At 41.1% G+C, this 26,914-nt stretch overlaps 1 protein-coding gene across 3 annotated transcripts in view; it reads left to right on the top strand.

Annotated features, from left to right (window-relative positions):
* The window catches only part of Sema2a (Semaphorin 2a), a 712,886-nt gene that overhangs the window by 609,056 nt on the left and 76,916 nt on the right, over window positions 1-26,914 (top strand). For all 3 annotated transcript variants that reach the window (XM_076432556.1, XM_076432557.1, XM_076432555.1), the window contains one exon: window positions 16,589-16,676. In XM_076432556.1, the coding sequence (XP_076288671.1) occupies window positions 16,589-16,676 (88 nt within the window). The remainder of the gene's footprint in view (window positions 1-16,588; window positions 16,677-26,914) is intronic.

Genomic DNA, 26,914 nt, shown 5'->3' with positions numbered 1-26,914 from the left:
GACGCCGTTTGCCAACTTATTCTTCGCGGTTACAGCGCCGGATTTTCGAGTCGGTTCGCTTAGGTCTTTTGAGGTCGTTGAACCGAGTGGTAAGAGGATTTTTGATCGTGTACAATAGTGGAGAGGGTGTACATCATTTCTAAAAATATGTAGTGCGTATAGCGATATTGTGGTTTACTTGAAAGGGAAATATTGTTAAGGAACCTTGACACATTTCTGGGTCATCTCGTAAACTAAAGCCGACCGCCAAAAACTTTACAGGAGAATATGGAACAAAACAGAGTGGAATATTTTCGTATAGATTTAGTGTACAGAGAATAATTAGCAAATTGAATAAAATAAGAATAATTAATTACCAGGGTGTGCGAGAATCCGATATATCGGGTCGGGAACACGAAAATACGAGATGCTCGAATTTATCGGGATTCCCGAAAAAATGTAGGCTTTCTCAAAATAATTTATTCTTTATATATTTATAATATAATATAATATGATTTGATCATCATGCAAAATTCTTTTTATTGAAAGAATGAAATGTTGTCCAATCAAGAAGAAATGTTGTCCGTCACGAATTCTTTTAAAGAGTGTCAAATTAACTACCTTTCAACATAAAAATTCGCGAAAGAAAGCAGAAGGGGTTCGGGCTCGTTCTTCGAGTTTCAGCTTGAGAAGTTTCAATAGACGGGTTTTTAATCGGAATAATTTAAGGCGATACGATCTGGAACACACGTCGTAGAAGGAAGTGTCGCAGACCCGTGAACGTTTCGGGAACTCTGACGCGAACGATCGAGATAACCGGAAAAGCCCCAAGTTTCTCTGCCTTATCTTTTATCGCTCGTCTACGGACCACTCGATTTCAGTTAATTCGAAGTTCGCGCAAACTGCCCCGGGTCTCCTTTCTCCGCCTGTCATTCCCCGAACCCCTGGGCCAAAGAATAACGCGGGGAGAAACAAATTAAGGAAGTGGAGTCGATTCTTTTCCGGAATCGAAATTTCGAAATCGTGCTCGCCTTGCTCCGATTGAAATTGATTTGCTCGCGTCGGTCTTAATCGCGCACCTCGTGAACGTACAAGAAGAAATTCTTCGAACTCTTGCGAGAAAGATTCTACCCGATCAACTATATAGTTAGATGTTCAGAAAAATTAACTCGCTAATTTATATCTTTCCATCTTATTTGTGTTACCCTTTTTGGAGTGGATGCGCATTTTTTGTTCCACAGAACAGTCGAGAAAAATCGTGTGTCAAGTTTTAAGGGGTGGTTGTAAATAGGGAAGTTCAATCATCAAGTCAATGATAGATTTAGCTAGGAAAAAAATGTTCAAACGTTTTTAAAGACGTGAAAATGTTTTTAGTTTGCTACATTTTCAAGAGAAATGTGTCTTCTGTTCTACACCCACTATATCATGCAAAACTATACTATGGGTTGCAGGAAATGTTTTGTCGTACTTTAAAGAAAACATTAATTTTAATATTTTTCACAATGATATAATTTCCATTGTTTGTAACAACTTGTTGCCATCTTTCAAGCATAATTACCTGCTTATTTAAAATGCAACAGAACTTTCCATCCATCTTAATAGAAAAGGATGAACTATATGTACTAGTAGAAGCTTTAAATTGATTTTTGGATTCGTTGTTGTACGATTCTTTTGTACGAAATTATAACAGTTTAAATATCTACCAACAATCTCTTTTTCGAATATATGTTTTGAACCAATGATGGTCGCGTTGCCATAACCGTAGCACCTTGCCGAACCGAAGGGATTGAAATAATAATAATAATAGTGGGGATTGGTCATGGTGGTACCCTCGTAATCTTTGACGGCCATATGCCTGCGTGCCGGCTGGAACGAAGCCAGCCGAACGGGAAAAAAATGATCGCATACCTAATCTGGCATTGTGCGAGCGGGTTGGGGCGCCTAACTTTATTCAATCGCGAATGCGCTTCGTTATGGTCTCGCATTTCGAAGGAAGACGAATGGGAGGGTAGATCGAATGGGGTTATTCTTCTCCGCACGTGTCGCGAAATCCGCTGTTACTCGATAAGATGACGCTGATAAAGGTGCCGCCGGGTGGATCGAGGCTCACGGAATGCGTGATGCATAAAATTTCACACTACCGTTACGAATCCCTGGATTTATTTTCAATTATGGCTCCGCGAATATCGTTCTCTTTATGCTCTCGATAATAGCCGGCTGCGCGCGTCGGGATTTCGCGATTTAACACCTTGACGTCTTCATTTGCTACATCTCAATTCGACCAGAAGTCGGTCTCGAAAGACAGCTGATTTTACCAAATCAAAATTGCATTACTTATCTTCAACAAAGTGGTAATTAAAGACTACAAGCTTCCAGCTTGATTTTATTGTTTTTTTTTTATTTGATGTAGCTGATGTACGATAATTAGACTGCGGATCTTTATGCATTTATGGCTTATAAAAATTTACAAAAAATGCTGGAGTATTAAATTCAACGTTTTTATTTATTTTGGATCTACAAATGATGTTACCAATGAAAATAGAATTTCATTTGGCACCACTTTCTTAAAATTTGTTTACGAAAATTGAAAATTGCATAAACATCCGCAGTCACATGTTGCAAGAAAGAGATTGAGAATTGGAAAACAATTGCCTCACTTAAATTTCAGAAATTAGAAAATATAAAAGTAATAATTAAAATTAAGAATATAGAACATTTTGGTCAGAGAGAGATTTTATTTATGTTCTCTACGTTCGAAAAAATTAATAAGTAACATTTTTATTTCATGATATAGGTCCTTTAATATGTGTTTTACAAGTTAAGTGTACCTTCAGCTACCGAGGAACAATTTTATTCTCCGAAAAAAATGTGTAAAATCTTCTGTCTAAACAAAATTATTATAGAGTCTATTATAAATTAGTATAGAGTCTATACAAGGTGTCCAAAAAGTTTGACACCCTTTGAAAGGGCCCTGGGTTGATTTGAAGTTGTTACTACAACTTGTTAGTTGCAGCCGCGCTCTGAAGGTCCACATTTTTTGATAATAACTCCTCAACAAAGCGACAGAGAACAATTCCACACAGGAAAAAATGACTGCAAATAACATTAGGAATTACCTCTTTCAAGTACAACAACTTTAGGACAGCCAGCATATCGACAACAAACGTTTATTGCCATTTTCCGCATGGAATCCAAGAAATGTGTATCCCAGACGGCAGCCGGCTGCTGCGCGTTAAAAGCTCCATTATACGGAATCAAATATTCGAGCAGCAATTTAAGCGACTTAGATGCGTGGGCTAAGGAATTCAATCGGTCGTCGCGAATTCCGTTTCCATTTCACGTATCGGGGTACCGACGAGACGGCCTGGGATCGGAGCTATTCTTACCGCACGTGGCACGCGAACTGTCTGCGTGCCGATAAGGTGTCGCCTGCAAACGCGTGCTACAACCAGGATAGGAGAACGTGTCCGCGCAAATGTGTCGGGGCTGGACTGGTATCCCAAATGCTCGTTGACGTCGACATCAACGATGACCCGGGACTTAACCAGGATCTACGGAGCTTGCGTGAAACCATCCCCCAGTGAATCGTTTGTCCTACAACCGTGCACAGGCGGATATTTTAGTAACCATTTGCTTTCTATTCTTCTTAACACGTTTGCCACTTCCTGCTAAATAAAGGATACAACTTTTCCAAACTCTCTGTGATCGACGATCTTGTCCAAAAGTTATTCAGCCAGTTGAGTTAGACTAGATGATTTGTAGGTATGAACTTTCTGTTGTTATGTAGACTGCATCCGCTGCTTCTTTCTTTATGTGAAGTGTGCCCCTGGAAAAATATTACGAATTAGAATATAAATGTACACTCCAGTCCATAATTCACTGAACACTTACTTATTCTCAACAAAATGGTAATTAAAGAATACAAGCTTCCAGCTTGAATTTATTGTTTTATTTTGATTAGATGTAGCTATTATACGATAACATTTTGAATGAAAAATTAAATATATACATGCACTGTTTGAATAAATGTTGGAAAAAGGAGATTGAGAAATGAGTATGGACTAGAAGCTCTAGAAGCCAAATTGGAAAACAATTGCCCCACTTAAATTTTAAAAGCTACAAAATATAAAAATAATAATTAAAAGTTAGAAAATATAGGATATTTTGGCCAGATTTGATTCACATGTTCTCTACATTAGATAAAATTAGTAAGTACCATTTTTATTTCATAATATAGGTCCTTCGATAACAAACGCCTGCGTCATAAAATGATATTACTAACAATCTACGTACAATTATATTCAAAATGAAAGACAGAATTATGAATGAGCTTAAGCGAAATAACCACACCGTTACAATCCATTAAAATTTCCCACCGACCGGAAAATATTACAACGGACTTAATATCGGTTTCAAGTGTCACCTGGTTACTTCGATGCTCGAATCAATTTTTCCTATCGAATCGAAATCGTTCGAAAGGAAACGAGACGTACTTTCGAACGATTTCTCCTCGTCGAAATGTTTCCTTCTGAAAGGCTCGATCATTTCTGTTCACCCAGCTGCATTTTTCTCGACCGTAACGCGCGTCGATTCGATAAGTTCGCTATCGAATAGCAAAAAAATACAGCGAGGTCTACTCCCGTGTGAACACTCCGAAAAAGTCACTAACACATTCTCGAGTTGCTCTGGATACTTTTTCAGTTGATCCTTGTGAGCGGAATCGATCCCCAGGTTTCGTTCGCGATTCATAATTCTGCATTTATTTCGATTTTCCATCCGTCGATCGACACGGTATTTTCCTCGGATTTTTTTGTCACACGGCTCGCTTTCAGATTACCACGTGTAACCGTGGGATTAAATTGGTCAGCTCTGTATCACGGTTTTTCGCCTCGCGTTACGCTCTCCGTCCGCAGTTACCGTTTAATTCAATTAAACGGCAAGCGATACGCGAGTCGGGTATTATAATGCCATGGGAAGATTAATCGTTTATGCTCGGCATCGCGGAATGGAAGACTATTCGTTGTTTAATAGGAAAGGCGTTGTTAATCGAGATTAGCTCCGCCGCTAACTACTTTTCTACCGCGGTCTTCCCCGCGCTCCATGAATTTGTAATCTTCTTATCATATTTTGATTATGCTGCGCTTTCGCATTGGTTAGCCGAGGTAGAATCATTTCATATCTGCTTATAACGTTCTTTACACTTCGTGTAATTATTTCCATTCATCCGGAAATGTGTACCGACACTCTGAGCTTTTATAAAATATCGTTTATTAAATTTATTGAATGTCGTCGACTTCACGATCTACCTCGGATGCCTTAGTAAGAACGATTATTATGTAACTATTGCAGTTAAATATTACCAGACTGCGGATTTTATGCATTTTAATTCGAGAATTTAATTCGAGAAAGTTATTCTCGGTTTATTGCAATTATTACAAGAGGAAATGCATTTTAATTGAATTTCTGTTTCTTTCAATTGACTTGGACGGTTTTTATTTTACATAGGCATCGACAGTCTACATGTTAGTATAATTATAAAATTGTAATCATTTCATAGAATGCTGAATAAATTATTGGGTCGGATCTTTATGCAAAATAAAAATGTTCAATTCGTATACATATATTCTTCTTTTAATTATTCTATTAAGTTGAGACTAATACATTGGTGCCCTTAAATATTTTTAACACGTCCACTGTTTTAAATTGTCCATATTTGTCATAAATGCATAAATTCTGCAGTCTACCAATCATGTTGAACAAAATAACTGTTTCAGGCTGGCAGAGGCTGCACTTCCGGGACCAAAATTTTCAATAGGATTTTTTGAAAAGCAATGTTGAAAACAAAGTGAACTTTGTTCGACGTTGGTTACAAGCGTGTATCCATTGTTTCATTCGTTTCTACCCGTTAGGCAACGAGAGCGCGATGAAAAATGTGTTTGTGCGCACCATTTACCGTGTAAGAAGAGCTTACTTTCCGGATTAGACGGTTCGAGTGGAAAATAAACATTTCTAACGGCTCGCCTCGCAACAATTCGATTACGGGGGCGCAATTGTCGACGCGTTAATCCCGCGAAAACTAAAATCGCCGGAAATCGGATAACAGGTTACAGTCGATGCTGCGAATCGAAATTTACAAAACGGTTCCGCGAACTAAACGCGATAGTACGGACCGCCGCTGACACAGATTTCTCCGTGAAATGATCGCGGTAATTTCATCCGGAACAAGCGATCGCGTTTGCTCGGATAACGATTCCGATACTCGGCGGACTCCGAAGCGCGCAGTTTTCCGCGAATTTCGCAGAACCAGGCCCCTGTAATCCGCTTCGGGAAGGTTTGAAGACAAATTAAACATTTTTTAACGATCCTCAAACTTGTAGAACGTCGGCTGTTTAAACAGGCTGTACGAAGAAAAAGAAAGGGTAAAGATAGATAGAGAGAGAGAGGGTGGAAAGGAGAAGATAAAAAAGAAAAATGAATAGTATGCGCTTATTCGCGGAACCGGGATTCGCGACGAGCCCATTTTCATTTAAACCGTTTATTCGAGCGATTTCAGGCTCTACATCCGCCGGTTCCCGTGTGCATTATCACTGTCGCGCCGGTGTCGGATTTTCGCGGAGATAATTACCGACAGGAAGAAAAGCAAACCTCGAGTTTGTTCTACTGGACTGGCACGGTTTGAACGGAGTCAATGTCGGAGGTCGTCCGTCGCTGAATTACCCCCGACGGTGGAAAGCATTTAGAACCGTTTCGTTCCGCGAAATTTCGTGTGCAACCATCTCAGTCGATACTATACTACAGTATCGTTGTCTAAGCAAACTTTACGTTCTTAACAGTCGAAGGGAAACAACTCGTGCCCCTTTCTTTATTTCATTAACGCTTATCACCGCTGATCAAATAACCAGTTTGATCAAAATGTTTTTTAAGACGATAAAATAACATCATAATTTATAGGAGAAAGGTACAAATTTTGAGTTCGGTAAAGTAAAGTTTACCTCAAATGTTTCTTTTGCATACAAGTTCGCTGTCTATTGATAAGGGTGGACTTATAGTGGAGCAGCGAGGTGAGCTGTGCGGTGAAAAAAAAGAAAATCAAAGAAAATACATATGTACTTTTTCATTAGTATGTGTGTCGAAATGTTGTCACGAATGTTGGTTTCTTTTCACCGCGCCGCTATCATCGATGCTCGCAGCTCCACTATAAATCCACCCTTAGAGTCCGAGATCGTCCCTTACGATTTTAAGGAATTCGCACACGAGGGTACATCGCGATCGACAGACATATTTTACTTTTACCTTCGTTAACGAATTCCCGATGCGTCGAAAATGCGGGACCCGTTGTGCCCGTGGCCGTGCGGAACACTTTATGAACCTCCCTCGGTGCACACGGGGGTGCAACGGTGGTGCAACGAGTGCAACGGAGGAGGAGAGAGGCGGGCAGTCATTACTTGTTACCGAGAGCAGGAATTCGAGTACTTTCTGCTCTAATTACGCGGCCCCACCCTCGTCGCGTCGCTCCCGTTTGAACGAATTTTTTCATTCCTCCGGTTTAAAGCATTTTAAACGAGGACCCGACGAACTAGTGTTAATAATTAACCAAAAAACCTATAGTTCGAGCTTAACGAGCGATTTGATATACGAACCTTTGCATTAATTAATGAACTGCCGCGAAAGGTGATTTTAATATGCACTGCTAGCGCGCTCGATCGAATTTCACGTCGATGTGTCTTGCTAATTGAATTATTAAATGGATTACAGAAAATTAAATTAAATAAATTTGCCATTATACATAAATCGGTCGGAAGGACCCTTTACACCTACTAATTTTTGTCATAAATGCATAAAATCCGCTGTCTACTTAGGTATCAATCGCTAAGACCTTCCCGCGGTAAACTGCTCGGCAAGTTTCGGAACGAACTGCATTGTATTTTTAATCACGCGCTTCCTGACGAAATCGCGGGGATTCAAATTACGCGCAGCTGCGCGAACTGAAAAAGGACTTTAATTGCTTCGTTAAAGTTGTTCGCGCGTTCACGCCGTGATTGTAACCGTAAAAAATCTATAAGATTGAAGCGTCTAATGAAACTGTACTGGAGAAATTAAATTTACTGCGCTATATGCCGGCGCAGAAATTAATTTTTCAATCTGAACAGCTGGCGCGATGGGAATTTTTAAATTGCGGCTTTTACGCATTTGTCACGAAAATAAATAGATGGAACATATTATTTTCACTGCATAGGCCGTAACCATGATGCAACGTGTGTTGTATATTTTTGAAAAGTGAAATACAAAACCGTAATTGCTCTCATTACTTTTCCACAGCGTGTACAAAACGAGGAAAAATACATGGAAGACTAATCGCGCAATGATATCTCTGCATTTCATTTTTCAAAGATGTAAAAGAAAATTTTCATTGTTCGTGGGACAATCTGGAGATTGGAAATCTTGCTTGGAACTCCGTATTTTAGCCATGTACACTCCTGTCAATAAATCACCGGACACTTATCTTCAACAAAATGGTAATTAAAGAATACAAGCATTCAATTTGATTTTATTGTTTTATCTTGATTAGATGTAGCTTTGTACATTGACTAAATGTTGGAAAAAAGAGATTGAGAAATTGTGGGGTGATTATGGACAGCTTTAAAAATTCTAATTGGAAAACAATTAGCTCACTTAAATTTTAAAAATTAGTCAGATTTGATTTATATGTTCTCTACAATGGAACAAAATTAGCAAGTACCATTTTTATTTCTTGATATAGGTCTTTCAGTACCAAAAAATCGTCTGCATCCAAATCTGAATACGTGTTCGACTTATGGATGGGAGTGTATAGCGTGAATAACCGCGCTAGCAATTGATTAATAAAGGCTTTATAATTTAATAAATGGCTGGTTGAACGAAGCGAGCGGCCTGGAAGTTATCAGTTGCATCGCGCCGGTGAATAATTATCTGAATATTTCGGGGCCGAGGAGAGGACAGAGTATTCACATTTCGCCGATAGGATCTCGTTTGTCGCAGTTACTTAGCGCCCTTCAACCTCGCAACCCTCTCCTTTCCATCGAGCCTAATGAATGCGATTACGAGGCTCGTGAAGCCAACGACAAGGGAAAACAGAGAGAAAACCATTGGTTAATTGAGAAATACTGTCTAAACGAGCTAAGCCGCTGCCGGAACCACCGAATTCAAACGGATAGCTTCCGGTCCCGGAGTCGTTAAGCGTTATCTCGTTGCGTTAACCACCCCCGAGGAGCGATCTTATCGTTGCACGATGCCCTGAGAAATTTTTCGACGGCTCCGTGGTAATCTACACCGCACCACCGAACTCAAGTTGTACTAATAAGCCGCAAGCTGTGGACGTTCCACTCAAATTTAAGTATATGTGTGATAAAACTGAGTTCGTTATCAGCATCAAAATGTCATGAATTTTCAAGCACTTTTTGGTTAGCTGTATCTTGGAACAACGCGGCAGAAATGTTTTAAAAATTTCATTAACGTCGATCTTTATGCATTTATAGTTTGTAAAAATTTTTTTTTAAATGCTGGGGTGTCAAGTTCGACAGAATTGAGTATAATTTTTATTTAGTTTGGAGATCAGCAAGTGTACCAATGAACATAGAATTTTATTTGGTACCACTTTCTTAAAATTTGTATGCAGTCTAGTTTTAACAACATGAAAATTTTCTACCTGAATTCCAACAAACTGGAATGAAACAGAAATTTATTATCTTTCTCAATATGTTTGATACATTGAAAATAACACGATTGTACTTTTAAATTGTCCTGATGTTTTCACTGTTTCAAATTACACATACCACATCTAGTTATAACAAAATATAAATTTTCTGCCTGAATTCCAGAAAACTGGAATGAAACAGAAATTTATTCTCTTTCTCAATATGTTTAATGGGTTGAAAATAACATGACTGTACTTTTAAATTGTCCTAATGTTTTCACTGTTTCAAGTTACACATACCACATCTAGTTATAACAAAATAAACATTTTCTACCTGAATTCCAGCAAACTGGAATGAAACAAAAATTTATTCTCTTTCTCAATATGTTTAATAGGTTGAAAATAACACGACTGTACTTTTAAATTCTCCTAATGTTTTCACTGTTTCAAATTACACCTACTCATTTCTGTAATAATTGTATAAAATCCGCTGTCTAGTTACAAGAATTCAATTGTACATAGAATAGATTTTTAAATTACGAAAGAAACTTAGAAAACGTTCAAAGCATTCCAATGCGCTTTAAAATAGAAAGATGCATTGCAACAGGCTGATAAGGCAGCCACGTTTATCGGCGTTTTATACCAGCCAATATTTTCATCGGATTTATTATCTCTGACCAGTCACCTTCGCTTCCGGTTCAACTTCCGTTTCCCGTATTCCACGGGCGACTAAACTTCGCGATCCGTTTCCACAGTCGCGATTTACAATAGGAATTTGCGGCTGCGTGTCGAGATGTTTGAGTTGGGACGCGGAGTATGATACGAAGGATAAGCCTAAGTGCTCGCAACAGCTTCGACTGGCAAAGGTACCACGCGACTAGCAAATATTTGGCAATTAGCGATTTACATTCCCCGGTTAGTGTATTATCGTCTTGGTAAACAGGCAAACAGCCGAGAGCTCACATGCCGTCCGAAAAGGAGAACGTAAACAGTTATTTGCGCGGGTGTCGCATAAATAACTTCGAACGACTCTGCCTGTTGACCGTTTTGATTCGCCATGTAGCCGCGTCCGTTGTTTGTCAAATCGCTTCCGCGTAAAGCGCAAACAACGCGTATTTTTACACATTTTTTCGGCGCCAGATACCGGCCAAGTTATGCGAACCGTGGTCGGAAGTTTGTTTGAAGTTTCCATAATCGACGCGCGCAAAACCGAACTTTGAACGATTAATTTCCGGTTCGTTTCAACGAGCGTACATAGAAGAATCGAGTGTTTGCAGATTTTTATAAATGAAATTGTACACACTATTTTTCATGAAAAGTTTAATACGTACCCAGAAGATTATTATCGTCTTTAAGCGATTAAGACACGCACGTGGTGAATGCTGGACAGTCTTGAACGTTATGGTCCCGTGCCAGTGACAATTAGTGTCGAATTATTAATCTGCGAGAGAGTAACCCATAATGAATTCGATTGAAGTTGTTAAGTTAAGTTTAACGAAGTAATTAAAATGAATTTATGAGAGCCCGACTCATTTGCATCTACTTAATGCGCATTCGTGAATTTTTATATTCCGTTATCATGAAAGCTGTAGTAATTAATCACTGGAATAATCATGCTTACCATCAGTGGATTTGTACCTCATCGATCCTGGAACTGGCACAAGTTACTGCCCGGTTTCAGTAAAAATTAAAAAAATGATGGAGGAAAAAATCACATGTCATAGTACGTAATAACTTTCTATGAACTTATTCTTTATGTGGATGCACTTATGCACCCGCCAGGTGCAATTGCACTTTATTCTTTAACGCAACTCAATTTTTGTTCTTAAACCAATCGATCCCTTTTATTATCCTACGTATAAAAGTACTAACTCCAGGTCATCGAAATGTCTTTATGTACTTCGCGAGATATTTAACATTTTGTGTCAGAAACGTACTTTACTACGTTGATCCGTAGAATTGTAAGAAGTAATGCCGTGTTTACTCTACATTAGTGTAGAGCTCTTTACTTTACCGGACTCACAATTTCTTTGCCTTTCTCCTATAAATTATTATGTATTTGGTATGTAATCCAGTAGATTTGTACCCGGGGCGGCTGCAGATCGAAATTTCGATCCTGTAGGATCAATAGATCAGGAGCTATGCTTGCTTAAAGTTGAGCATTTTTCAGTGTTTTTGATAGGTAAGGACGTCGCCATATTGGTTTGTAGTGACGTCCGCGAGCCGCTCACCTTGCCGCCCTCCCCCGACCTAATCACCAACCAACTCCGTAAGCGGCGCATGACCGTCACTACCAATATGGCGGCACCCTTACCTGTCAAAAACACTGCAAATTGCTCAACTTAAAGCAAGCATAACTCCTGAACCATTGATCCTATAGGTTCGAAACTTCGAATTTTGATTCTGGTAAAGGGAAGTTAGCCCTTTTTTCTATTTTTACTTTAAAAAGAGCAATAACTTGTCCAAGTTCTCAAAATCACGCCGCATATTCGTCTTCCTCAAACGAAATTTTGCATAAATGTGCCCAAATATCTTGCGAAAAAGTTTATATCAGCGGGTTTACCTACTTCAACCAATTTCACGAGCAGCACCTACATTGGTGCTGATGAAATCCCAATAAAACCTCGATGCACTAAACTATCCGTACAAAAACAACTGCATTGACACGCACGACGACCGCGGCGGTGCAAATAGACGATAAGTGAATGAACAGTATTGGCAGTACTCACCTATTAGAGGTATATCGAGCGAACCGCATATAGGGCTTCGCGTCCACATTCTCGAATAAACGTTGGCCGCTCGCCGTTCAAGGAAAAGTTTCAACATTGTCGGGGAGTGAACGAACGCGCGACGAGAGCGCGGCAATAACGTTTGCCCCTCGGAGTCGGAGCATTCGGTGAATGGAGCCGTGAAAATAGAAGCGTGTCGCATTGTCTCGTATCCGCGCGTAAAATTAATTTCACAGCCGTACGGTCGAGCTGCGGCTGAATGAACAGCGACTCTCAACGGGCCGTGGAACACTATCGAGTTTTCAGGAAAGACGAGAGTTTCGCGCGATCCGGACGTCCGACGACCGCCGACGATCATCGGGGCAGACGTTTTTATGGGGCGTCGAAAATAGTGGGTTCCCGTTTTGCACGGTAGAACACCCCTGCCCCCCGGCACCAGCTATATCAACTGGTCGAACGAGCGGCAGGTGCAGGCATCATCTTCCATGCAGGCTGCCGCGCCGGGCGATACGATTTTATTGCGGCAATAAAATCAGAATAACGCGCGCGACGAACGCGGCCGCCTCGCTGACGAGCCGGAAAAATGAACCTCCGTATTTTGCGAGCGAGGATAAATTTCCCGTTGCCCCTCTCTCCCCCGGGGAAACAAGGCGGTCGCCGGTTCCTGTCGATCTAACGAACTGACGCGCCCGTTTCGCCGCAAGCTCGGTCAAGCATAACGGCCCGTATGGGATCCGTTAACTCTAATTTTACCGTCCAACCTATGTATTTCTATTTGCGGACCCGTGGTTCCTTCGGATTGAATGTTAAGGAGTCGCGAAAATGATTTTATTGCTTGTCGACGGCAGGGGGCGTAGCTGAACCCGAATGGCCTTCGTGAATTATGGTCCCGCGTCGGTGAGTCGTCTAATTTCGGGCTCCAACCCGAAGCTCCAGCTCTGGATTCTGTGGAAAAGAGAAAATTGTTAATGGCATGAATTAAAGCATTCTGTCATGAATAGTTTAATGATTGTTTCCGAAATGGAATCATACTTATCTCTCTTTAATGGTGTATTTTATTTAGTGTTATGCAAAGCTTGTACGTAACGGTCACGTGGCGAAGATTTAATAAAGATGTATTTTGTTTATTTGGTCTTTAGTCTGCTATGGTCGTTAGTAGACTGCGGAATATAATAATTTTTTGTGCAAATAAAAATTGCCTATATCGATTGCTAGAGATAGATACCAAATTGAATGATATTTCTTCCCTTGGTGATTTTAATAGAGGAGACATCTTCAATTTTTAAAACTTTTCCACAATTTTTAATTTTTCATCTACTCAATTTTCCTAGAAATGCATCATGATCCGCAGTCTAGTCATTAGCGACGGGACCTACAGTTTATTAAGGTGGGTTTACATATTGCATGGAATCTTTTCCCATTGAGAAGTCTGCTTTGGAAATATTTCCAGATGTGCGCGCTGGCTCGACTCGGAACAATTAGAATAATTAGAGGATAATAATAGAGAGTTAATCAAAATAATAATAGAGAATAATTAGAGGACACACAGGCGCTTCCAAAACCGGAAGTTGGCTTTCAACTTATCTTACCGATTAAAACTGCACACGTGGTTTAGAAGATTGATCGTTGCCCGGAGCTCGCGATGATCAGCGAATAACGAACAACCGCCGGTCGTCCTGCAAATAAGTGTCGCGATAAAACTTTAATAAGGACGCCGGGATATAATAACGGCCGTCTACCGAGGCGTAATATATTCTATTCACGGTTCCGGTGCGCTCGCAGCAGTCTAGACATTAAACCCGAGAGGCAGCGGACTTGAGGTTCCGGGCACGCTCGAACGGAAGGAAATTAAAGAAAAGAGGCGTCCGGGTGGGCCGCAGTTTCGATGCCGGCCGAGAAGATCGAGGAGCAGACCGGAGCAGAGCGGAGCGTTAAAGATTTCCCGCGAATTATGCAGGCCGCTGAGATTCAACAGAGTCCCGGAGATCGCGACGCTGCACGGCGCGGCGCAGCGGGGCAACGCGGCGAATATAAATCGCGCGGGCGCGGGAAAAGCTTCGAATTATGCGATTCTGAAAAATTGGTTTCATCTCGTTGGCCCGTGCTCTTTATAAAGAAAAATATCGGTCGGATGCGGCGAGCGAGAGAGAACGAGCACAGCGCGCCAGCTATTTTTCACAACATTAAGTCGAGCCGGCAATCATTTAGGTGCGCGAGAGAGAACTATGGCGGGGGGTGAAACTCGAGGGGGTGCAGCTTACAGTCGTGCTCGCCGCATTCTGCACACCCCAGCCACTTCTTTTCGCTCTCTATCTCGTCGCCCGACACTGATCTGCTTAACATATGAAAGAGAACCGCCCTTTCCTAAATATACTCGTTCGCCACTCTAGACTAACAGAGCGCGAACAATACTATATTTTATACGGTATCAGGAGGGGCCGACGTCCAATGAAAGGGGTTCCCAGACACAGTCGAAGCCCCCGGCGGCTTCTCTTCCTTTTCTCTCTTTCTGCGTCGAGGTTTCTTGCTCCCGGCCGTGTTTATGCCGACACCGCGACCCGCCGCCGCTATCCCGACCCGCCACGAACCCATGAATGAATGCAAAAACCAGATCTCTCTCTTGCTTTATCTCCAGGACCGAAACGGCGAATCCATGCCGCGCCGGACCCCCTTAATATGGGACTTAACCGAACCCGGGCGCTCGTTAACCTGCCGCGTGCTCGCACGCCGAACTGCTAGTGATTTAATCTCCGCGCCATTGTGTTGCGCCGACTTAATGAGCTGGATGCTCTTCGGGGTCGCTAGATTACGCTGAACGATGAGCTCGGACTTTGCCGCGCGTATAGAAAAATGTGCTGCTAGCGGGAACTCCGCGTTGTTCGGAAGAATTCAATTGTCCGCCTCGTTTTTTATCAGACGGCGACTGGCTTTTTCTTTTAATTATCATGGGTGACTCGGGCCGATACACCTGGGAGAACATTTGTGTATGAATCTGCAGTTACGCACATAATTGATCACGCATACTTTACGTCAGAATTACTTTTTTTTAATGGATCGAATGATTTCAATTTTTCTGTAAGGCTAGAAGAGTTAGTTTAGTGAATGACGGCTAATAAATTGTGAAAAACAAGAGGAAAAATTGATTTTTACAACTTTTTTAGCTGGGCCAATAATGGAAATTATATAGGTTCTGAAAATTTCATTGAAATTGGTTAATTGGTTTACGAATTATAATCGATCAGAAGTGGTAAAAATGGTAATTCATGATTTTCGGCCTAGCACTGCCATTTTTACCATTTTTAAATGAAATGCATTGTTCGTAGGCGCATAAATAAATGCAGCCTTGAAGCGTGAACTCAAAAATAATAATAAAAATGATGATCCCAGTGGTTTCACTCAATGCGGTAACAAAATGACCGGGATGGCTTTGGAAATTAATCAAAGCACTCGAACAGGTTCTTCAACTCAAAAATAATACACGAAGGACCTGTTCAAAAGCTTTGATTCAAGTGTATTGAGTGAAATAACTGGCATCTTATCAGCAATTTATTTAAAATCCATGTTCGCAAATCGAACTGTACGATTTCGATTATTAAAACACGCGAACGTATTCAAAGAACAATTTCCCTCGAAACAAGCGGCGCGGGTTCCGTGGACGTAGTCTCAATTATTTTTGCGCGAACCTAAAATTTAATGATGCACCAACTCGAGACGGAGAAAGCCCATCCTGGGAGCTTGCGTCTCGGCTGTCGTTCATTTGCTGCGAAACGATCTGACAGGGTAGCTTTTCCCATCCCCCAATAAAAGCATCTCGATGATACGAGAGACATCGTCCGCGGCGTTACGTGCCGTGCAATTCTAACGAGTTTCAGCTGGCTGGGAGACATAAGTCGTTCGTCGACTTTGCCTCGGCTTACTGGCGCGTCCCTATCTCGTGGCTAAGGTAAACAAAAAGACAGAGTGAGAGACAGAAAGATAGATATAAGGCTAGAAAGAGAAAGAGAGAGAGGGTGAGAGAGACGGTCGAGCGTTATTATAAAAGTCGTAATGAAAATCTAACGATCCGTCAGCCGGTGTATGGAAAGGGTCGCAGAAATGAATTTCCTCGGGGGGTGGGCTGAGGGGTGGGAGAAGAGGAACGAACCGGTCTGGGTTGCGCACTCCTAGCGACATAGTATTTAATCTCTTTGTTTACTTTTGCTTTCAGAACACGTGAGGGAGTTCAGCTGCGGGATGCTGTATTACAGGACACTGTACCTGGACAGTAAGAGGGACGCCCTATACGTTGGCGCAATGTAAGTACTTTTCTTTTTTACCCCCGGTCTACTCGTACCCCGAACAACCCCACCCACGTCCAATCCCTGATCCGTTTTTGTCACGTAATAAAATGTCGCGAGATGAAAATCCCCACGGGTAAAAGTTGCGCGCTCGGCTCGTCGTCAAAGCGCCGAGGATTCGGCCGTACCAGAACAGAGAGATACACCAACCTCTCCCTGAAACGTAGAACATGTATCTCTGTATGCGCGCGCGTGGAAGTGTATGGGTACGTGCCGCGGAACAGATTTTTCTGATTCCCGTGATTAAAATTCTGCGCGGTGTGCACGCGCCGGACCAGAGCGGAGCGTGCCGATTGATTAAATTTCTCGGTGACGTCGAACATCGGATAATCCCTGTTTTGAAATACTCGATATATTACATCGGCCCGCACATGGCTTTCGCGGATCACAATTATCGCTGCACCGATTGCTGAAACGTCAATCCTCGCGAATTCTCCATATTTTAGCATCTGATTTCGGTCTGAGGTCGATGTACAAGAGACGTTCAGTTTTTATTGAAATTTACTCCCTTTCTCCCATATATACTATTTTGTTTAGTTATTATTAAACTGTAGATTTTATGCATTTATAACAAAAATGGACACGTATATTTTAAAGCAGTGGGCATGTCAAAAATATTTAAGGACATCAATGTATTAGCTTCAATTTAATAGGATAATTATTAGGATAATTAAAAGGATACAATTTTTATTTGGCTCCTGTGTCCTCCAATCGATACGAACATATTTTACGTTGCATAAAGATCGCAGTCTAGTTATTATTAATACAGTAGTTCACCGAGGAAAGTTCACACATGTACATAGCACAAGTCGAATGAAGAATACGTGTATGGTTAATGAAGGTAAAGGGAGTAAGTGGAATAAGCCGACCTGTGATCAGACTAAAGGAATAAACCTGTAATGACACAAACAGAATAGGGGCAACCGAACATTACGCAAGTAGAACAAGAGACACAGTAGAATGGAACGATCTATGGTCAGACAAGCAGAATAGGTATAGTTTATTGTCATAAAAGTAGAATGGAATCAACCTACAAACCAGACAAGTGTACGAGTTCCTTTCTACATAATTGAGTAATTCGTTTCAATGTTTCACATAATTAATTTTAATATTATTCCCCTCCAATTTAAATCCTGTAAAATAATTTTAATAATAATTTAATCAAGCTAATTATTAGACTGCGGATCCTTATGAAAAATAAAAATGTTCGCATTGTTTGCAAGACACAGGAACCAAAAAATATTGTATTCTGCATTTAATTATCCTATTAAGCTGAAACTGATACATTGATGTCCTTAAATATTTTTATCATGTCCACTGCTTTGAATTGTGTGTGCCCATTCTTGTCATAAATGCATAAAATCCGCAGTTTTTGAAGTGTATCAATTTAAGTATGTCGGAGTATTCGCCAACATGTGTGGTTCCTCGAGTAATTTCGTTTCCAGAATCTCGACGAAAATAGAAAAATAATCATTTTAGTTCTGGCATTTCGACGTTTAATCATCGAGAGTGTTTTTAATCGGATCGGTAATTCACTGAATTCGATTTTGATTAGACTGCTTTCTCTCCCTCGTCTAGACGTGTCCGCGCAGAGACCCATCATCGCGCAGCAGCCTGTCGAGTGTGTCTGTGCTCCTTTTCGTAATCGGCTCCCTCCGCGGTATTTGCACGCACTCTTAGCTCGAGCACCGAAATACATATATGTAGACCGCGTTTATGTACCGGATCATTCCCCCTGCGCACGAAGGGATGACCAGGTTTCGTTTGCTAAACGTTTCAATTTGCAGAAAGGTAATTTACTGAAACCTTCGGGGCACGCGGCGCCGCGTTCGAAACGAACCGGGCGAAACAAGTGCCGCCGTCCGGAACCCGGCGCAACTTTTAAGAACCGTTCCGATTAATCTCCGCGATCGAACGGAAATGAACAAAGGTTCTCGCGTAGCCGTGATTAATTCGGACGTTCAATTACCATCCGCCGTGAAATTGCATTCTTGACATAATTCCGGCGTCTTGAAATTCTCGCATGTTCTTTTCGACTACTGGAATAATAGTCATTGCTAGAATTCATTATCCACTTTTCCGGTGCACCTCTGCGATTCGAGAGAATGAGAATTCGCTGCGACCGTACATTTATTCGATTTATAGTTGACTAGCTTTTGCAAGCGGCTTCGCTCGCACAGAAAACCGTTTAATGCCTCTCGGAACTTGATATTGTTTCTCCATATAAAACCTTTTAACCCCCCATTCACCCCTATAGAGTTTTAATTTTATGTCATGCCGCAATCTTAGATTTCAAAACCCCTTTTCACCCCCTTAGGGGATCAATTTTTTAAAATGCCGAAACAGGTGTTTGATTAATTATATCAAAGAGCATTAAGACCAAGTACGAAGTAAATCCGACCACGAACAAAATATTCCTCATACAAACGTTGCAACCCCTTTTCACCCCCTTGGGGGTTCAATTTTTTAAAATGCCGAAACAGGTGTTTGATTAATTATATCAAAAAGCATTAAGACCACGTATGAAGTAAATCCGACCACGAACAAAATATTCCTCATACAAACGTTGCAACCCCTTTTCACCCCCTTAGAGGTCGAATTTTTCAAAATGCCGAAACAGGTGTTTGATTAATTATATCAAAGAGCATTAAGACCAAGTATGAAGTAAATCCGACCACGAACAAAATATTCCTCATACAAACGTTGCAACCCCTTTTCACCCCCTTGGGGATTGAATTTCGAAATATCCTTTCTTATCCCTTGTATAGATCATAAGGGAAACCTCTGTGCAAAATTTCAGCTTTCTAAGTCCAAGGGTTTAGCCTGGGCGTTGATAGGTGAGTCAGGACTTCGCTTTTATATATATAGATTACATCGAGATTATGTAAATTAAACATGTTATTACTTCAGGCTGACTGAAGTAGGCTGCGATTCATAATTAATTGCAATCTGTCTAAGTACTCGCACTGATTCCTTCCAGTCTCAGTCAATTAGAATGCCATTTAATTTACATAATTCAGAAAATAGGAACTGTTCAAAATACACTTCTTTTATCGCATTCCCAGGAGGAATCTGTAATCACCTCGATTCAGCAAATTTAATCTTTTACCGTCGCTCGATGTATTTTCTCCTCGTATAATCAGCCTAAAAATCTCTTACCGTTACTCTTAATAAAATCCACGGGAAATCGTTACTTCTTGAAAACGTAGAGTGAAAAGGGGGTAGCTCCTTCAGGGGCGAACTGAGGATCCTGAAGGGGCCCCTAGCATCATTACTACCGAAGTATTATTTCTTGATTCGGTTCCAACCTTTCCCCGCTGCGTCCCGCGACGCTATACCATCGACCATTCACTAGCGTTTTCTTTTGTGAGGCTCCCTTCTTAATTTGGTAAATGCCAACAAAATGCTACGCGGCTCCGGTAATAGAGAGACAGCGAGGGTACCGTCTGAAAGCTAGTGGATACACAGGGAGAACCTCTCGTACGTTGAAGCACAAAAACAGTCTGATACGTTCATTGTGGCAGGAAAAGTTTCATCGGAAATTATGTTGTCTTCGAGTCACAGAAACAATGTTGTGAGTGATGTTCTAGATTGATTGAAATTGTTTTATCGCCGTTAAAAACAATATCACGATGTTCTTAAAGTTTTCTGTTTTATATTTCGCCCGATCAACTTTTTCATAAATGCATGAAGATCCGCAGGCTAATGATTAAATTGTATTGAGTAATTAAAGGACAGATCTTTCGATTTAACATTATCAATTAAGTCATATATTTCTTGTTTCCAGATATTTAAAGGAGAAGGATATGAAATAACAAGCACTATCTAACGGTTCATTTTTCACAATGTCGTATAAATTACATTGAATTCATTTAGTTTAAAATAATGTGACGTGAAATAACTGATAAACTCATTTTTCTTTAAATTCTGACTTAGACCACTTTCATAATTATGGGCACATATGTATAATAGAATACAAATGCGTTACCCGACAATTCTTTCATGCAAAACAAGAATTACTGTCAAACAGAGTTGGGCAAAAATTTTATTTAAATAGAAATTACGAATAGAGTGGGTTTTTTCCAAGTGGGTTTTAAACCCACTTTATTCGAAATTTTTAATAAAATGATTTAATTTTTATTTATATTTATATTATAATTCTATTTCAATAAAATTTTTGCCCAACTCTGCTGTTAAATTACAAAGAATATAAACAGTAACTAATTCAATAACTAGATTATAATTCTTAGACAATAATTCAATAAAAATAGAGTGGGTTTTAAATCCACTTTATTCGAAATTTTTAATAAAATGATTTAATTTTTATTTATATTTATATTATAATTCTATTTCAATAAAATTTTCGACCAACCCTGTTGTTAAACTACGAAGAATATAAAGAATATCTAATTCAATAACGTATTGTAGTAACTTGAAGATTTTATGTATTCATGAAAAAGATGAGTGCGTAGGCAATGGAATAATAGAATCACTATTTCAGGATAAATATGGCTTGGAAAGATTAAATTCATTATCCGAGAGATACTCACGCGAATCCGTCAATCTGCGGACACTTATGGTCGGGGATGCGTATGCACCGTTGATGCTCTTCGTTAGAAGCTATTGTCATAATCACCAAATCGAGTGGACGACGCTTACAAGCACGATTCATTTCGTTTATATTTGCCGAGTTTATCAGCGGCAGCGCTTTCCATTTGCCAAATACTACTCAGGGTAATGAAGGTTTAATCGCGGCGGCTTTCAATAAAGTAGTATTATGCTAATCTAAAAGGTAATTGCGATATAACCGATGGGTATTGAATATCAAAGCGTTCCGCTAAACAAACTATTAAATTTAGTCGCTCGATAAATTTACTTTCACGCTGCATTGGGCTCGCAACGCCGAGCCACGAGGCCTCCAATATCGAAATTTTCTGCTTCGAGTATTCACGGGAAATTAGGATTGTCATTTCCCTCTAATTATACCTCTGCTCATACAAATTCCCCGAACAAAATACCTTTAACCCACTTTGCTGCGCGGAGATGTAGTCGAATTTTCAACGAACACTCTCAGAGGTTTTTCGCTCTACGCTGAAATTGAACAATTTTTACATGCAGTCGCAACTGTGGTGTACAAAATTAATAGTTACACTAATTTTTGTACATTTTAGCGGTACACATGTTTTTTATCTTTCATTTCTTTCGATATTCTGTAAATTAAAGGTGATGGACGAATTGTGAGAAGAATTTTACTTTCTCTCTTCATGAATTTTAAAAGGGCAGCATAGTAAGTACAGTTAGTGAAAGAACAGCACGGAAATTGTTCAAATAGTTCAATAAAATCGCCAAAAATGTTCTAGTGCTGTTGAATTATTCCGATGACGTGTGCTCATGATAAAAATGTGATTTCTTTGTTAACACGCTGTGTTTGATCAAGAGGTTGCACAAGTTAACTATTCGTGCAATAGAATAAAATCAATTTATTGAACCAAAAAGTTCACACTACTTACTAATAATACATCGTCAGATTACAGAAAAGGCTAACCACGAGCAAAGAAAATGTAATTAGCTCGCCCCCAACGGAACGCAATTATTTCCCCACAATAGTTCGCGTTTTTCGCGGTGAGATATTTGGGAGCGGACAGTTAACAGAGGCTTATTAATTCGGCGAACTGTTCTCGCGAGCGTAGAAGGAAGTAAAACCTGTCGGCGACCTTCGTTGAAATGTTTAATTCGCTATATTGCTATCGGCGCGCGCACCGTCGTTGCTCGGACCTACAAAAACTGGCGAAACGGCGCGCGGAAATGTTTTCGCCGTGAGGTATTTAGCAATAAAAAACATTCGGCCATGTTCGTCTGTCTGTCGGCGCGCACATTAAGCTGCGTCGAAACGTATCAAAGAAAAGATCAAAGTAATTACACGGGGCGAACGGAGCGCGAGCTTGGCCCGGCAATTGTTTCGCGCGTTATGCACAAACGTTATGCTCCCCTTTGAAAAATGCAACGGATAGAATTCGAACGGTGGCCTTCCTTTTGGCCGAGCGCTCTCAGCATCGGTTCTCGGTTCGGCACGGCTCGGCTCGGCTCGTTCTCGAGTTCGAGAGCAACGCGCGCGGAGCATTTTATTTCAGCCTTTAATTAAATTACAGCCGGCCACCCTTTCGTCTGAAATTGAGAGTCACATCATTGAGCCCGCTCGCTCGAAGATCATAGAGCTTAATCGTTTCACGTCATTGGAAAAGGAATGTCGGGGATCGTTTTCCTTTTTGCGCAGAATTCTTATCGGAATCCGATATTGCATGGGACGAGAGCAGGACTGGAGGACGGGAGGACGGTCACGGTGGTTCACTATGTCGGCGGATAGCTATGGAGAAACGAGCGCCCGCGAAACGGGGCCATGGAACGAAGCCAGAAAACAGGAAATGTTCAAATCGAACCACTCTCTCCCACCGGGAAATGCAGTTTAACCGGAAGTATAGTCGTCTTTGCCCGCGACCCTCCTCTCCGACCCCATACGCCGAGATCATTTCATTACAGAAACCGAGTCACTCTAAAAGCAGAAGCATCTTACGCGATTGTCATTTCTTACCCCACCCTGTCACCCTGATCCGATTTATTTTGCCCGTAATCTCGTTTCAGCTCAACACCCCCACGCCTCTCTATAGATGCGAAAATGTTCGCTTCGTTCCGCGTCGAAATTCATTGTCATGTAAAATTCAGCTGGGCTCTCTCGTGCTCGCTCCTGGTCTTCGCGATTTCCCTGCACCTAATTTATTTAACGATCGAATTGAATTTCGGCCGGCAGGCCGGTTATATTGACAGCGAATTGGTTTAGCGGTCGTTAGACCGAGGCTGTTTACTCGAATTTAGAAGCTTATTAACTAATTTGCGGAACACGCGAATTAGAGCGTCCCTGCGGCGGATGTTGCTCGCTCGAAAGTTGAATTCATGGGCTGAACAGGTTTCTCACACATCCGCTGACAATTTGTTTTGAAAACATGATCAGCACGCGGCTTTAAAACATTTTAGCTCGGCGATTAGAAACATATTTTTGAATTTTGAATGTATTTGATAAACATTTTTAGAAACTCTTTTACCGCAAAGTTAAGGCTGGTTCAATTTTGTTTGGAACATTGTGCCACAAGAATGGCGACGCTTTCAGACTTGTTCGCCTGTTTCTATTTTAATATTCCAAAGCATGAAAAGCAACATTTTTATTAGCACAATTGACTTTGAGAGTCTCCGAACATTCCCTCGAGCGATTTAAGCCAATTGAAAGCATATTGCGTCCAATTATTTGGAAACAGACTCCCGCGGAAATTCAACGACGATTTCAGTCGGCAAAATTCCGATATTCATTTCTCCTTTTTGTGTATTTCACTCCTAATTGGAACAGTTTTCGTTCTAAATTCGGCGAAGCCAGCGTCGAGAACAATCAACCGAGATGAATGAATGTCTCGGATGAAAATTCTCGTATTTGATTCAGTTGATTTTTTTGACGCTTGAAAAAATCAAATTTCAGACAATTTCAAGCACCAAAAAATGAGATCGATATACGAGCTGTGGCGATACATGCACTAAAGGTGCCGATCAAATTATAAGCCAATTGGACGTCGTTTAAAAATCGATTTTCCAGTGGATACTAAAAATTACTTTATTGTCGAACATCGTAGAAAAACGTAGACAGGAAAACTGTGATTTCTGGGTCCGAAAACACCCGGCGACGGCCGTGCGAGTGTTAAAAAACGAGGAAAAAGAAGTGTTTCGTAGAGCCAGTCTCCGTGCGAAAGCATGATCGGCCGTGTTAGCCGCGGGGCCGGTGGAACAGAGAAAAATAAGGTGCCTTTGCGGGCGAAATTTCGCAAAAACAACCAGAACGGTTCTAATACCGTGTCGATCGAATGAAAAATAAAAGGGATAAACGTATCCGCGCGGAATAATGGACAAAGGGGGCGCGAACCGCGATGGAGTTAAATCGATACGTCAAAACGAATTGCTCGATAATGCCTCGACCTATTGCTCCGCGCGCGCCGATAATAAATTCTAGCGAGCGCACGCGTGTAAGGTTCGAGTCAATGCAGCGTGGACGTTGTCGGTAAGATAAAAAAAAGAATATATCGGTAGACGGGAGGGAAAAAATGTGAACGAGAGAGAGAGAGAAAAAAAAAAGTACGGAATGGAGGCGAAACGGCGTGTAATCGACGCACGTTGCAGATCGTCGTTGATGGTGATAAGTGGTGGCGATCACACTTCCCCGTCCACGCGAATCCCCCGACCTATACCCTGTGTACGTCGTTGTTCGTAAGTATTTTGACCGTTGACAACGTCTCCTTGAAAGATCAGTGATTAAACGTGATCGTTAGGCGATCGTTTTGTTCCTAGAAGTCGTAGAATCGCTTCAAACCGGGATATCTTCTTTGAAACTGGACCGAATTTACTGGATAATGAGCCAAAAAGTTTTTTGAACGTCAAAAAAATAATGGTCACGATTTTTAATGTTTTTATCTGAGGTTATAAATTAGGCTTTACTTGGTTCTACGCTTAAATAATTAGTAGACTGCGGATCTTTATGCAAAATCCAACTTTCATCGATTGTTTTAGAACAATCAGTACGGTGAATCAGTTCAATTGATCTGCTAGAAGATTTCTTATAGCAAGCATAGAATTGAGATTTCATTAATGTTTATTTTCTTTCATGTTGAAAATGTGCAAATATTTTCGATGCATGAAGATCTATTAAGGTCTATTAATTAATGATTCTTCGACAAGAATTCAGCCAGTGTGTAGAAAGATTTTTGTTCATTTTTCAAAAGATACTTTACTTTGAACATAAAGAGTTCGTAACAGATGAAACACGGCTGGATTAGAATGACTTGATCACTCGTCCTATTGTTTGAAAGAGACGTCACAACCACATTAGATTTGAGCAACCATAGCACACATTAATTTAAAAAAAGTTCAACGTCGTTTATTCCCTCCATTTTCGCTAACCGTGAACGAAACCCTTAATGAAGTTTACCGCCTTCTCTTCCATTCGACTGTGCACGAGTAAGCGCATAAAGATATCTATAAAGATTCGTCCAAGTGTCGGAGTGCTTGCGGACAACAGAGTACACGTTTCTATCCGTAACCCTCCTCGATTCCGCCCCATCTCCCGACCCTTATGATCCCTTTATACCCGCGGTATCACCGGCACGGATCGATACTATGTGCGAGCATCGTTCCTCGTTAATTAGAAAGGTGATACCCATTAATTGTAGTTCGAGAATCGGCGGCCGTGTTGCGGCTCGATCCACAATTAAAGGACGTTAATTGAACGCTTCCAATTATCAGGCCGTGGGAGTCGTTGGCGAGCTACCGTTGCAAAAAGAAAAGCGAAACGCGAGGAAAGAACTAGTGTTCGCTGATATCGGCACCCCGATAGAATGGCGTCGTGTCACGAAAATCTTCCGCGAACACGTCCCGGATAGGTTCGAACGGCAAAAATCATCTGCTCTACAAGAAAACTTCCCGTTTCTTTCTTCCACGATATCATAGAAATTATCCATCGCGAGGGTTCCACGTTCTCTTTCTTTTCCATTTCACCCTCGTCTATTCGTTATTTTCTCGCAGACCCTCCTCGCTTCGCTCTCTCACCCCCTATCCCCGTCTTTATGGACTATATTTTATGCAGTGGATTCGGGTGTGCTCGTTTTTGCATATCGATCGAGGGCTGAGATAAGAGTTTATGGGAGCAATGAGTGGTGGATGAGGGTCCCGGTAAAAAAGTCCCTCGAAATTGCGAGACGCTGCTATCAGCTTAACCCCCGCGCTCCCGCCGATAGCGTTGCGTCGCGAAAGGAGTGCATCGATTAGGTTGATCTTGGTAATAAACACGAACGCGCCGCTAATAGAATGTTGACGTAGCGCGGTGTTAATGCACTCTCTATGCATCGCGTAGATTAGTTTGCCCCCGTAATACTTCCAGAGACTCCTTACCGTAATCATTTTTACCACGCTTCCGTAGTACCGGCGACCTGACGCCATTTTAATAAATTACGCGGCCTTACGCGGAACCGTAACTCGGCAAACGTCCACGCTTACTGTGTGTGCGTGCGCCAATTTGTTATGTAGTCGCGTCCAGGCTGATGTATTCTCTTGAACTAAAAAATGCTGACACTTACACGTCCTAGATCCGATTTGGTAAATGGACGCGG

Source organism: Lasioglossum baleicum, chromosome 10, assembly GCF_051020765.1.
Source record: "Lasioglossum baleicum chromosome 10, iyLasBale1, whole genome shotgun sequence".
Taxonomy (NCBI): domain Eukaryota; kingdom Metazoa; phylum Arthropoda; class Insecta; order Hymenoptera; family Halictidae; genus Lasioglossum; species Lasioglossum baleicum.
The sequence above is the reverse complement of the archived record's forward strand: the minus strand, read 5'-3'. Positions and strand labels throughout refer to the sequence as shown.